We start from the raw sequence: 15,388 nt of genomic DNA, 5'->3' as shown, positions 1-15,388 counted from the left end.
TTGGGTGTGGCTATGGACTAAATGATGTCTAATTGAGAATTCTTTTTAAAAAATTTCATTTGTATTTGCAGGTTTTCAAGAATGGGTGATTTTTTTGGAAAGTATTATATGTAGAAAAATAATAGACTATACTGACTGATGTTTCAGGGAAAAAGCAAGAGGATAACTTAGATTTTGGCCTTAAGGAATTAGATAAGATGGGGTCCATACTAATATATAAAATATTGATTTGTCTTTAGTGAGAAAATATTGGTTTTCTCCATTTTAATGAAGGGAGAATGTAAAAAGTAATATATAATTGTATGATGTCATATAGATTTCATGCCAGAAAATAATGAAGAACTTGCCAGTCTGTGAATCACTTATTATTAAAAGCTGCTCTGTCTTTTGAGCAGTGATGGTAGATTCTATTCATTTTTTAAAATATTTTGGTATTTAATATGTCTTTTCTACTTCACTTTTCTATTATAATGCTTAAATAATTAGAAAATGAGAAAGCAGATTGTACTTGAGATGCATGTTACTGTTGATGGGATGGTATTTATTATATTTCAACTCATGTTATAACTTGATGTTAATGGCCAATAGCAGCACTCTTCAAATCTACACATTGTTTGAAGGGAATTAACTGGAAAATATTTTTTCTTTGAAAAAAAATTGACTAACACATAAACATATAAAAATTAAATATATTTATGGGAGGCTATTTTAGAAAAAGCAACTCTATTAAATAAGAATAATGATCGAGTTTTAAATTAAGTTTTTCAAGTACATATAACAATAGCTTTTATTAAAAATATTGTAGTAAATATACAAAAATTCTGTTTGTAGAGAGATGGGGCCAGATATATACATATACATCAGTCATTGTTGAGGTTTCATGAGGATATTCTCATGGGATACCAAAATCTGTGGATGTTTACATCCCTTATATAAAATAGTATTTTTTGACCAAACAAATACATGCTCATTCTAAATTTTTATATAGCTAATGTTTTCTTGAAGCATTTGTCCAAAGTTTCAGCTGTTACTTTTGCCTTACTTTTAGTGACAGTTGAATAATGGTTATTCTTCTACCCAGATTTGGCAATGTGGAGGCTCTTTGGAGATTGTGACTTGCTCCCATGTTGGACATGTTTTTCGAAAGGCAACTCCATATACTTTTCCTGGAGGCACTGGTCATGTGATTAACAAGAATAACAGGAGATTGGCAGAAGTTTGGATGGATGAATTTAAAGATTTCTTCTATATCATATCTCCAGGTAAGTAATTCTTATATTTTTCTTCCTTTAATAGGGAAAATTTGTGAACATGGTGACTGTGTGTTTTCTTATTTTACCATACTACTAAATTAACAGCATATTGATTAGGACCATGTGTTTACAAAAGATTGTTTGGGAAACGATCTAAAATGAAGATTCTATCTTAAATGCCTAACTATTCTCTATCTTAAATGCCTAAATATTGCCTACCTCTTCCCTCATTTCTGTTTTCCATTAATATATAGACATACTTAGGTATAATACTTAAGACTTATCAAGTCAATTGTAGAAAAAAATGTGTCTGTTTAAATATGGTGTTTTGTTCTGGTCTAGTTTCTTAAATATCTGAGTAGGGAATGTTAAATAAGTTGACATGCAAACAAAATACAAAATTATGTAATATTAAAATTTGTAATTTTGAAGAATAATGCATAGTAAATTATTTTAATACATTTAAGTGAAGACTTCCTACTATAGTTACATGGAGAATATATCTGAAAATAAAAGTAAATATAAGCAATCATTAGGCAATAGGATTGAATAATTTCATTCTTTCCCTTCTGCCTTTCTGTATTTTCAGAGTTTTCAAAGTTTTCCCACAGTAGTTACTGTAAAATTTTTATCTACAAAAAGGAAAGGAAAAAAATAAGGTATTATGAGAAAATCCCATTATTAGGTGACAGAATTACTAATGATATCATTCTTTATGATTTTTCTAGGATTTCTCCCACAGCCACATTATTCATTTTCTTATAAAAGCCAAAAACATTGAAATATTAAAAAAAGAAAGGAAAAGTATGAATGAGGAAGAAAGATCATGCGTTCAAGTGTAGCTCATTGTCACGCAGTGAGACTGTATCTCTAACACAACAAAAAACAAAAACACAGTATCACATCCAAAACTAATAAGGATAGATGAGTCTGAATTACAAATTTACACAAACTGTGTTGCCATGATAATCTGAAATACTACATTAATGATAGTTCACACATAGCTTTCATGATGAACAGTGTCATTATTATGAAACACATAAGAACAATAAAAGCCCAGGCCTACTTATTTTTGTAATACAATCTATTAAATGGCTTAGGAAAACCAGTATGGATTCTAACATGATTTCTGAAAATGCACATAAAAGCAATTAAATTCTTTTATAGGCAAGTATGAAGAAAAGAACAGGCAATAAACACCTTCAATTAAAACCAAGAATTCTACACAAGGAAGAAAAATGAGGACATTATATGTGTAAATCTGTGATTGAAAGGACTTTTCCACTCATTTTCAAGGCTCTTCTCAAAAGCGATTACAAGGAACAAAACTTCACGAATAGATGTGCTTCTCTGCACAGTAAAAATCCAGTACAGATGTTCAGAGTTCAACAGAAACATGTAAAATTGCAGCAAGGCAGTGACATTTATGTAACCTTTTCATTTCCTTTTGGTGATATTTTTTAATTCAAATCATCACTTACTGAAATATATAAACTCAAATAAGAACTGAGAGGTAATGGAGAGAAGAAAGTCTTCTGTGCAATCATGTTCAACTTACTTTCAGGAAGAAGAGTGAGCTATTAAGAATAACTGAAACCATGAAGACATATATAATGTCATTCACTGTGACTATTTGTGAAAATGTGAACTTATGTTAGGGACAAAGAAAGATTTCTTCTCAGGTCCCTGAAGTTACCCTAGAATAAGCTGACAAAGGACAAATAGGTGAAAAACATACATGCATATTTATTAACATGCAAAAGCAGAATTTGCAGCATGTGGGATAAACCTAAGAATGAGATTACTCTCTAAGCCAACCTGTGTTTCTGTACAGTATAGAAGGAATATAGAACAGAAACTATCAGTAGGACAGGAAATGATTGTTAGGGAATTGAATGAAATTGGAGACTGTGCAATGGCCTAGGACAAACTATATTGGATCTGCAGAACAGGAATATGCAACAGATTTACCTGACTATGGGATTAAGATACAAGGTTAAAATTATGTAACAAAGGTCTGTGTATAACAATATATATAATTCAGTCTTTCTGCATTATTAGCTTAATTCATTAAGGTTCAGGTAAGAGACCAGAGGTATTTGTTTTACCTTTGACAGATCCAAATTATGTGTGGTACAGATGAATTGGTAGAAAGTTTGTCCCTGAGAAGTGACCAAAAGGGCCAGGATGGAAGACAAAGTTAAAAAGACATTGATTCCAGCCTTCTTTTTAAGTCCTTTTGATTTATTTTGCATCGAATTAGGGGAGTAGTTTTTAAATGTCCTATTGGCATAAACTATTATTCCCTTATTCCAAATTACACACTTTATAATTTTTACTGAATAAAAAAGAAAAAAAAGGCAGAATTAGTTCTCCTGTTATATTGAAATGACTACATTTAGAGTCTAAAGGTAAAATTGTTTTGGAACTAATGACTTTTTTGTTGCTTAGCAAGATATATTATTTGTATTCTGAGATTATAATTTCTACACAGAATAACCCTCGGAAGATTATTGATTATTTAATAGACTTATTTAAATCTAAGAAGATATTTTGGAAAAATGCAGACCTTTGGAGAATATGCCTAATACATTACTGAATATACTAGAATCAGTTTGCTAAGCCAGGGAGCAAAGGAGGAAAACAAATACACAAATTATCAATCACTTCTCAGTAGAAAAAGAAGAAGAAAAGTAGGCCAGAAACAAGAGCTAGGTACCCAAAAGCAATTCTAGCTCTAGGCAAGTTTCAAATCACTTAAAAACACATTAAGTTGGCTTTATTCCTAAAGTCAGAAATCTGTCATTTTATGATAAAATTTTAACCATTATTTATGTGGCATGAAATAAACATGAATATTTATGAAAAATTCAGGTCTATATTGAATTCTCTAGTAAGATATGGTTAGGGAAATCATCATTCTTTTTAGATGCACTTCTGTATATATGGTAATCTATCCAGCATATTTTGTGAGGAGATTTATACTTTTTTCTTTTTTTGTCGGTCGTGGGACCTGAACTCTGGGCCTGTGCTGATGTCTATCTATCTTGGGGAATCTTCCAAGGGATATCTTTGTATCTAATTCATCCTCTTGTTAAAGATCCACTGTAAAGAAAGGTGAAGATCTCTGTAGGACTAGAATATCACTCTTCTGAGTTTGCCATCAGCAACAAAGTTCAATTGGCTTACCTGTGTGCTTAAGTTTTTATTATTTTTAAATAATTGTAAGTATTCACAGTAATATAATCTTACCCTCTGGGGCTAATTACAAAAGTTTAAAAGCATAATTAAGGCAGATAATAAAATTGTCTAATGAAGCAGCATAATACAGAAGTTCACAAACATAAAATAAGGTTACTTCTACATTTATTGATTTTAATATTTCTTATAACCTCCAATTTATAGAAAGTTTAAAATGGGATTAATGAATAGCTACATGTGTGCATTACTGTTATGTGACATTATTTTATATTCAGTATGTGTCATAATTGTCTTGGCCTACAGCCATTTGTCATTTGACAGTATTGAAAGAATTGACAATGACTGATTATGTCTCCTCAATAGATACATAAATGGAGAAGAGAAGTACTTTGAAAGAGAGTTAGATAATATATTCTAATACTATTTGGATGTCTTTCTAAAGATGCTAGTACTGTAGAATCATGGAATTTTAAAGCTCAGTAGGCCCTTAAGGCCTAAGGCAATTTTTACTAGTAATTGGTCTGTTTCAGGCTTAGCCACTCTGATTGTCCCAGAAAATTCTTTGAAATGAATTGATATAAGCAGAAATCAGTCTTCACAGTACACCCCATTATCGCCAGCAACAGATTTGCCTGCTGCTCACAAGTAAAATGCTTGAGTTAAGATGCAGTACAGTCATAATACCATATATTTGAAATCTAGCTATTCTATAAATATTGATTCTTCTCCTTTAGAGAAATGAATTTCTAACTGTATATCAATAGACATGATGATTAGAAGCAGCTGTCTTGTATAACCCCAGTGTTCTCCTTTTTCCCCTTAATGGACAGCTTATGCTTTTGTTTTGAGTGGAAAAAGAATTGAAACTAAAATCTAGAAACAAAGGTATTTATGTGTAACTGGGAAAATCACTTATCTTTCTTGGTGTAATTGTAATAGTCTGATCTAGATCACAGGGAAAAAATATCCACATATTTGAGAAGAATCCTTGCACATTTTGGAAGGTTAGCACTTTCTAATTCCCTTCTTTTTTCCCTCCCTCCCTCCCTCCCTCCTTCCCTCCCTCCCTCCCTCTCTCCCTTCCTTCCTCCCTCCCTCCCTCCCTCCTTCCCTCCCTCCCTCCCTCTCTCCCTTCCTTCCTTCCTTCCTTCCTTCCTTCCTTCCTTCCTTCCGTCCTTCCTTCCTTCCTTCCTTCTTTCCTTCCTTCCTTCCTTCCTTCCTTCCTTCAACTCTGGGCCTGGGTGCTGTCCCTGAGCTCTTAAGTTAAAGGAGAGAGAACTCTACCACCTGAGCCATGCTGCCACTTCTGTTTTTCTAGTGGTTAATTGGAGATAAGAATCTCATGGACTTTCCTGTCCATGCTTGCTTTGAACCGAGATCCTCAAATCTCAGCCTCCTGAGTAGCTAAGATAACAGGTGTGAGCTACCAGCACCCAGCCTCTAATTCCTTAATTTTTTTTTTATTATTTTAAAGAGTGCCTTTAAAATTTCAGCTCCTCAAAGGTAGCCTTTCATAGCATCATTATTACATTTTAAAGCCTCTACTTACTTTTAATTCTAGCAATTTATATAAATTTACTTCTACATATGTTTATATATATATACATATATATATATATATATATATATATATACATATTTCTACAAAATATGAGTGTTTTCCAATCAGCTCTCTTGGAGTCTGTTTTCTTGAGTAAGTAATGAAAATACTGATTCAGTCTGATTTGTAAAACACATGTTCACTGTTTCCAGCAATAATTTGGGTAGGTGAATTCTTTTCAATAATCTAAGATTATTGATATCACTGAGTGATATCACAGGATATCACTGAGTTCAGATGATGATAAAAAATCTAAATCATGCTAATTATATTATAATAACAATTCATTTGCTTATGTGAGATCTTGTAATGTTAATTATTGAAAGAAGAGATATTTAATACTGGTGACATGGATAGCTACATTTCCTTGACTTTCAATAAAAAAATTGAATTCCTTAATCATTTAAGGTATTAGTTGAATTTAAATGAACAATGTTTTATTCATATTTTCTGCAATTTATTTTTGTAACAATGCATCTCCAGATATTTCCTAGTCTTCTGTCGAATTCATTTAGTTATGATCACCCATACTGACACACCAAATACCTTTCTAACATCCTGGTTACATCCTACTTTAGTTTTTACTTCTCCATTCTTAGAGCACTGCTGAAGACCTTCCTGAGACTCAGTCCCATGTTTCTCTTTTTCTCTCAGACAAATCAAAGTCACAGATCAGAACATTACCTGAACATCCCAGAAGACATTATTTTTTTCATCTTTGTAGGCTTTTCTCCCACACTTTCAACTCTGGAGTTGAGAGAACTACATGCAGGTCTTAAGGCTCAATATGTTGACTCTTGCTTTTAGATTTTTGCATATATTTAAACAGTATCCTAAGAGTAATGAAGATTGCTACCTCTGTTTGAAATGCCATGTAAAATTCCATCATCATCTACTCATCATTTCTGCATCAAGTTTGATGCCTTCAGAAAAGCCAATGATTTCTTACATAGTGAACATGGTATAACTTATGCATATTTTAAAATATACCTTCTTTCCACTACATTATAAGAGAAGAGGGACTATAACTAGTCTCTTTTTTATTTGTTTAGTCTTTTGTAGAGTTGATTGAGGTCTAATCTATTTTATGCTTCTATTTCATGCACATTTCTGAGTGATAAATAATATATATATAAGGCCAAACTACCATTTCTGTACATATTTCAAATCTTTTCCCCAAACATTTTCTGCCTATATGGTACTGACACATATATCAGAAACTATATGTATATAATATATATGCGAGTATTCTAACTTGATATATCTGGCAATGTTTCACTTATACTTCAAATAGAATCATATCATTTCATTTAGAAGCAAAACAGTATTATATAGATGTAGCAAACTTAATCATTTTCCATTACTACAAGAAATTATAGAAACATTCTTTTAACAACATCTGAAGTGTCTCAAAAACATTCCTGAAATGACATGTGCTTTACTTTGATGAAATTTCTAGCTTAACTTTGTTTTGTTTTTGTTTTTTATTTCTATTAAATTGGTTGATCTGTCAGAACAGTAAGTGTAAACATCATAACAGACTCACATTACTCTACTTATAAAAAGTGTTTATAGTCTTTTATTTGTGGAACAAAAATAAGTTGGAAAGCTATAATACTTACAACATTAAATATACCTATTAATGTGATTATATCATTAACCAGAAGATAATTTTTCAAATCATCTTGAGTTATATTCGTGGTCCATAAAACTATTCAGCATATATTATAAATAATACTCAAGGAATATTAGAGAAATACTCGATTTGAACACTCAGGTTGAGTATTCCAACCTCAGAGTATTTGATTAGCAATTCAACAATTACTTTAGACAATTATCCCCTCAAAATAATTTTAGCATTATCAAAGCTGGGCAATTTCCAAGTATTACTTAAGTATTTCCAAGAATTACTTAAAAGAGTATAAATTGATTACAGACTAACCACTGCCTTGTAAGCTTTATATAACAAAAATATCCATGACTCTATTTTTTCTTATTCAAACAACATAGTTGTGCACACAACTAATGCAATAGTACATATTTCCCAGGTAATAAATTCTGCACCAATTGATTTAGATGATACATGGCTAATTTTCAGTTCCTAAACTTGTTGAGCTACTCAAAAATAAAATTGGTATAAATGATTTGAGTACCTGTTTAAGATGCATGAAGTTTTTGGTCGATTTGGCTGAGTCATTCTTTCTGATGGAAGCATAAAATTCCATAGTGTATATATAACCATATTTTCTTTATCCATTCATCCACTGAGGGGCATCTGGGTTGATTCCATATCTTGTCTATAATAAACAATGCTGCAATGAATATGGCCATGCTGGTGGCTTTAGTGTAGCCTGGTTTGTTGTCAATTGGATAGATGCCCAGGGAGGAGTAAGATTGCTGGTTTATAGGGAAGCTCCATGCTTAGTCTTTTGAAGAACCTCCATACAGCTTTCCAGAATGGCTGAAGAAGTTTACATTCCTGGGAACCCAGAAGAGTAACTAAAGAACCCCCTCCCATAAAAAAATAATAAAGTACTATAAAGTGCAGGTGCTTAAAAGCCAACATCCATTTCTTAGGAATGTCCTTAACTAAACTGCAAGGCAAAGGACAGCATTTATAATTCTGATAGCATATCTTGCAGAGAAAACACAAGTGGGCATGGTCAGAACATCAGATATACCCCCAAACAAAAACTGCAGCAGACCAGCAGCTGGTTCAGCATCCCAAGGCTCCATCTTCTCTGGCCTCTTCTTCTCCTTGACCTTTCCAACACTGCCCTATCAGGAAAAAAGGTTCTCCTTCATCCTTAGGGATATGAAATGAGGGAACAACTTACTGCGAGAAAAAAATGAGAAAGGAAAATAAATTGGTGAGGGCCAAATTAAGGAGGAAGAATTATTTTAATAAGAAAAAATGTAGAATCCTGTATAATTTATTATGTCCAAGTGTAAAAACTAATTTTTGTCTTTTACCATCCATTGTGTTTCCTTGTAGATTTGTAGGCTCATTCTAATTACTGCAAATGAGGGAAACTATGCAACCTATGTTTCTTTGGACAGTGGCCACAGAGACTCAATAGCTATGTGCGTATGATTGTATAAACTGGATGTTTATTGTAATAAACTCCAAGAATTGGAAACAAGAAGTTATTTATTTTACTTTTTGTGAATTGCTCGTTTTGTTTTTCCCTTTTTATCGCTTCATTTGATTTCTGTACTTTTTGTCTTATATGAAAGTGTATCTGATTTGGGGAAGGTAAGGGGGAAGCACAGATATAGTGGGACAAAGAGTAAACTAATTCAGCAGTGATACTCACTAGACACCACATTGAAAATGAATCTATACAGTTTGGTGAAGAAGAAAATTAGGGGATAGGGGTAAGATTGTGACAAACCAGGGAAGAGGTGACACTGTTCAAGAAGAAATGTACTCAGTACCTAACTTATGTACCTGTAAGTCCTCTGTCCATCACCTTTACAATAAAACTAAGTTTAAAAAAATTATAAAGAAAAGAAAAATAAAAAAGAATTGACTGAAAGTTCTATTTCATGTAAGAGGATTAAATTTAACCCAAATTTTATTTAGACACATGCAGAGCCTTTATTACTCCGACTTTTATTATCTTTGCTATTTATTCTTCAGAGTTTTCCAGTTTCATTGTTTAATTTTAATGTAACTAAAAATTCAACAGCTTAAGAATTATATAAATAATTACTTTAAATTTCAATTCTAACTCTTCACTGAATTGAGTAGATCACTATGACATTCAGCAGTAGTCATTTGCATAAAGTTATTGGACTCCAAGCAGGAGGTTGAACATTTCAGGGACTTTTTAATACCTATTACTCTCAGACTAAGTCCTCAGTATTAGATTTTCTATTAAGTCAAACATGCTTAGATTCCTATGTTATATTCGTATTTAACTAGTTAAGACTTAAGAAAAAATATGGATTCGATTCTGGAGTGACCCAGTTGCATAAACTCTAGGAGAGTGAGAGGAACTAAAGATGGCATTTAGTAAATTGGAAACCCAATCTTTTCTAGATCCAGTAGTACAAGGTCAATTAAATTTTACATATGCTGACTCACAGCTCTCAAAAATAGTTACTTCCAACACCCCGCCCCCCAAAAAAAAACTAAGCACAGTTTTTCCAACTAAATATATGGAATTTTCGTGACAGATTTTCTGCCACTAAATAATTGAAATTCATTTGGCACTAGCTCTCTTTATCATATTGTTATAAATTATTTTCTTACTAGATATCTTTTTTCCAGTGGGATTTAGTTAAAATAGTGCTACAGAAGGTCCTCAGGAAGATAGAATTTAAGACAAGGGATTCAGGCTAAATAAGCAGGTGCACCAAAGAAGCTACAAAGTATCTGGTTGGCTACAAAGTATCTAGTTCCAAGGTGGGACCTTAGAAGTGAAGACTCTATATTCAGGATTCATGTAGCAACATAGGGAATTATTCTATGCTATCTAAAAATGTTTATTTTTATAGTTGCAGGAAGTGTGATAGAATGGATACTTATATTTTTAAGTAGATTTACCTAAAATGACAAAATAATAAGGAACTTACGTTAGTCCCTGGTTCAGAAAGTGAAGTTTAGGTTACGTGTATCAGCAATTTTTTTAATTTAATTTAATTTTATTTTTTTGTCCGTCATGGACCTGGGCACTGTCCCTGAGCTCTTCAGCAAAAGGATAGCATTCTACCACTTGAGCCACAGAGACACTTCCGGTTTTCTGGTGGTTAATTGGAGATAAGAGACTCACAGACTTACCTGCCCATCTGATTTTGAATCATTTAAAAATTGTACCAGGAAGCAGGAACTTGAGAATTGGATTGGGAATATCAAGGAGAGAGTAGAAAAATAAAGAGAAAGAGAGGGGAGAATGCAGTCATACTATTCAATGTATATCGTATGAAACTTGGAAATATAAAGGGCAAGAGGTTTAGTTGGAAGGGAAGAGGAAGAATGACAAAAAGGATGACAGCAATTAAGATGTGTGATCCTTATAAACTGACTTGTTGAATAATAATACCTTTGTACAGCTATTCAAATTAATATAATTTTTAAATTCTTTTTGAAAAAAATGAAATCCCAAATATCTGAATAAGTTTTCAGTTGGTCAAAGTGAACATGAAACTTAATGTAACTAGACAGTTCTCTATGTTCTATAAACAATGTGAAAGAAGGGGGCATTTTCTTTTGAATAAACTGCAAGACAATGCTAAATTTTACCATAGATTAGATGTAGGGATTCAGCACATAAAAAATACAAAATCTAAAATTCTAGATTAAGAAGATTTTCAGAAATGTAATGGATGACTTTGCAGTGTTATGGTCTTCTTGCATAGAAATATTCAAATGGATGCTACATGTTTGTTTGTTTTTTTCTAGAGATGCTCTGGTGAGAAGTGAGTAAGAGGTTGGGTTCGATTACTCATTAAACCTGTCTCGTTTTCTTCTGTTTTTTTTTTTAAATATATACTTTTATTGTAAAGATAGTGTAGAGAGGGTTTATAGTTATATTAGTAAAGTAATGAATACATTTCCTACCAAGCCTTGTTACCCCTCCTTTGTTTTTCCCCTATCCTTTCTTCCCTCCCCACTTCCCCAACTCCTTCCGCCCACCAAGTTTGTCTCTTAAAAACTTTCACCATAGAAATCTATAAACAATGAATAAAATCACATAATACAAATTCTTGGAGAATCAGTTTTTAAAATGAAAAAGAAATAGATCCTTATTCAATGTGAAAAATTCCAACAAATAAGCTTCATCAATCTTCAAAACATGAAGCACTGAAAAAGAGTGAATGCATACACATACACACACATGTGTAAATATGATTTCAAACCACTTGTACTAGCTTACAATTGTTATGTAGGGTTGTTTGTTTATATATTTACTAATTTGTCTATCTTTTGGAGGGGGCTTGCATTACTGGGCTTTAGAATTGGCCTCTTTCCTCTGTTTGGCTTTTGTGCTCAAAGCTGGAACTCTACAACTTGTACCACATCTCTTCTTTGAGAGCTTTGCTGGATAATTAAAGAAGAGTCTCAAGGACTTTTCTGCACAGGCTGGTTGAAAACTGAGATACTCAGATATCAGTCTCCTGGGTAGCTAGGATTACAGATGTGAGTCAGCAGTGTCTGGCTAAGGTTCATTACTGATTACATCACATTTTACTCAACCACGTCTTGAGTTGAAGAATAAATTAGGTAGCAATTCTATTTATAAAGCACAGAGTATTACTAGAATGGACTAAATTGAATGACAAGCACAATTCTCATTCTAATATTGAAAGATGGGAATTAACTCTCTTTTACTCCTACCAAATTTGAGCTGCAATCTCTATGTGTTTTAAGATTTTGGACTATGAGTTTACAGACAATTTTTCTAATTTGGTGACTTTTTTTTACTCAAACCAATGCCAATTCTTGAGATAATATCGACAATGAGATAATTAATTTAGAAAAAGCTATTTCTTTGAAAATGAAATATCATTTTCTTTTTGAAATTCATTTGCTTATTGTATTAATTTATGTTTATTTTTCTTGCCTTTCTGATAATAAAAGTCAAGTTTTAAGTTGAATACTATATTTATATACTTAATTTTTGTGATATTTTCACCTATCTCTCTCTATATATATACTTCCAATGTCTCTATATCTTCCAAGTCACTTTTTAAAATTTAATGTATATTACAGTGAACTTTATCCATGGCATTCATTTAGAAAGAAATGAGGTTTAGTCTTAATGCCTTTGCTTTCTTCACTTTCTTGGTTGACTGGTATTCAACCACTTAAGTTATACTCCAACCCCATCTTTTTTCTAGTTATTTTGGATATGGAATCTTGTAGACTTTCTGGCCAGTTTGAGATTCGCTGTGTTTTGGCTTCTAAGTAGTTACCACCACTTGAATAATTTCCAAAGTTTAACTATAAGGCATGGTACCTTAAAGAAAATAGGAAGTATTTAGACTAAAATATTATTTGAAAAGCCCAAAGAAAAAAGTCAAATATTTTGGATTCAGTTATTCAGGGACTATCCCAGTGTTTAATCATGATTCTACACATTCCCTCTTTCCTTCCTTCGTTCCTTCATTCCTTCCTTCCTTCCTACCTACCTTCCTTCCTTCTCTCTGCTCTTCCTTTATTCCTTCCTTATTTCCTTTCTTTTAAAGGAAAAGTAACCCAGTGAAAAAGCAAATGAAGATTCATTGAATTGTTTTGGTAAAGTCTAAAATGAAGCTAAATATAGCTATTATCTCTCAACACATTTAATTTTTTAAATACCAGTGAAAAACTGAAAAGTCAAGATAAATCATGCATTGTATTTTAATTATTTATATTTACAATTACATGTATAAACCACAGTAATATCAGGTAATAGAATATAAAGAACTAGAGAAGTTAAAATTACTTAAAATAAATTTAAACAGCTGTTCTGTAGCAGAAGCTTTTGCTTCAAATCTGAAAGCATAGGAAAAGTGAATACTACTACACAATACAATTAGGAAACAAATAACTATATAATCCTGTAGTGAATGTCACTGAGTGCCTATTTATCTGACAAATCTTTCATGATGTGATTTCACTTTAAATGAAAGGTGAGTTTGACATTATTCTACAAAAAAATTAAATGTATTATTTAAATATTAAGCACTATTGAACCTATACAATCACATTCAGTAGTTGTATTATATTTTGTTTTATTAGAGTTATTTTGTCATCTTTTTGTATACATAAATTTTCACTTCTAAAAGAGAATATAAATTTATTTGATTCCTTACTTATAGCAGAAATAAAAGCAAAACTCTAGGTAAAGTGATGTGTATTCCATATTAAAACATATAATTTTATACAAAACAAAAATGTATTATTTGTTTTATTTTCCAGATTAAGAATTTTTGCAGGATACTGGCTCTTTTTGGTTTAGTACACTTCATCATCTCTACCAAAAACACAAATGCCTTTACCTTAACTATACTAAAAGGAAAAATCATACAAAATTTTAATATGTACTGAAATACCATTGTAGGCACTGATACCATAAAAATGATAGATTTCATTATAAATTTGGGAGATTAAGTAGACAGACAATCGTAGCAAAATTTTCCCATATAATTATTTTTTAAAAATCAAAGGTACTCCTAATCGAAGGCTCTATGTAATCTCAGCTCTATCAAATTATGTTACTTCCTGATTTGAAATAATGCCTTGAGAGGTAATGAGTATAACAGATATCTGTGACTGACATGTTCTTGACATTGTGGACCCACAATGTCTAGTTAACATAGAAATTCAAAACCAGATATTATGTACCTTTATGTCTGCCAAATAGTTTGTGGGGTAATGGAAATCTTGATATATATGAATTCAACAGTAAAACATATGAATAAGATAAAATCTTATCAAGTAAATGTATTTTCAAGACTTAGTTCTGCCAGGTGGTATAATTGTAGCTACTCAGGCAGCTGAGATCTGAGGATTGCAGTGCCAAGCCATTCCAAGCAGGTAACTCTCTGAGACTCTTATTTCCAATGAAACCTCAAAAACCTGAAGTAGAGCTGTGACTCAAAGTGATAGAACACTAGGTTTCAGCAAAAGAGCTTAGGGACAGTGTCCAGGCTCTGAGATCAAGCCTCACAACTGCCAAAATAAATAAATAGATTCAGTTCTTATCTTTGAGAATTTTTTTGTAATATCAGATTAAATTTTGGTTTCTGTGAATCTTGAGCATCTTCAGGAGTTTATCAAGGTTAGGCTGAATATGGAAAATACAGAACTAAAAGGTATATATCTTTTCAAGGAATTGACTTGTTATAAATCTAGAGTCCCCATCTTAAGCAATGAAAATACAAGTTTTGCCTTATTGTGGCAAAATAAAGTCATTTGGAAGACAGTGCTACTGGCTGATAAATGAGCTAGTTGGTATCTGTTTTTCTTTATTTTCTTCCACTAAATCTTTCCATTTTAGGGTCAAGATATTTTATTTGATAAGGAAATAAAGAAGTAAATCAATGAGCTAGAAGGCTACTTTGGGGCTTCTGGGTATATATGGAGGAAGGGATGTCGGCCATCAGTGGTCATTTTCATCAGGAGCTACAGCATCTTTCCCCTCCCCGCAATGATATCAGTAAAGAGTAGCAAAGAAGATTGGCTGTTTGGAAAAAAGTGCAAATGCATAATCTAATTAATATGAATCATAAAAGTTGTGTTTTACTTGTACAGACTTGTAGCATACCACATGACAATTGTGACAAATCTCAGGGAGCAAGAACCAGAGTCAGAGAGAACAAACATCTTGTTTTTGGTGAGTAG

General features: G+C 32.1%; 1 protein-coding gene across 1 annotated transcript in view; it reads left to right on the top strand.

The window, feature by feature from the left end:
• The window catches only part of Galnt13 (polypeptide N-acetylgalactosaminyltransferase 13), a 544,599-nt gene that overhangs the window by 366,650 nt on the left and 162,561 nt on the right, over nt 1-15,388 (top strand). Inside the window, exon 9 of the mRNA XM_070023111.1 lies at nt 1,082-1,262. Within this exon, the coding sequence (XP_069879212.1) occupies nt 1,082-1,262 (181 nt within the window). The remainder of the gene's footprint in view (nt 1-1,081; nt 1,263-15,388) is intronic.

The sequence above is a fragment of the Dipodomys merriami genome, unplaced genomic scaffold, assembly GCF_024711535.1.
Source record: "Dipodomys merriami isolate MVZ:Mamm:240054 unplaced genomic scaffold, mDipMer1.0.p SCAF_1, whole genome shotgun sequence".
In the NCBI taxonomy this organism is placed as follows: Eukaryota; Metazoa; Chordata; class Mammalia; order Rodentia; family Heteromyidae; genus Dipodomys; species Dipodomys merriami.
This window is presented reverse-complemented; position numbering and strand designations above follow the sequence as displayed.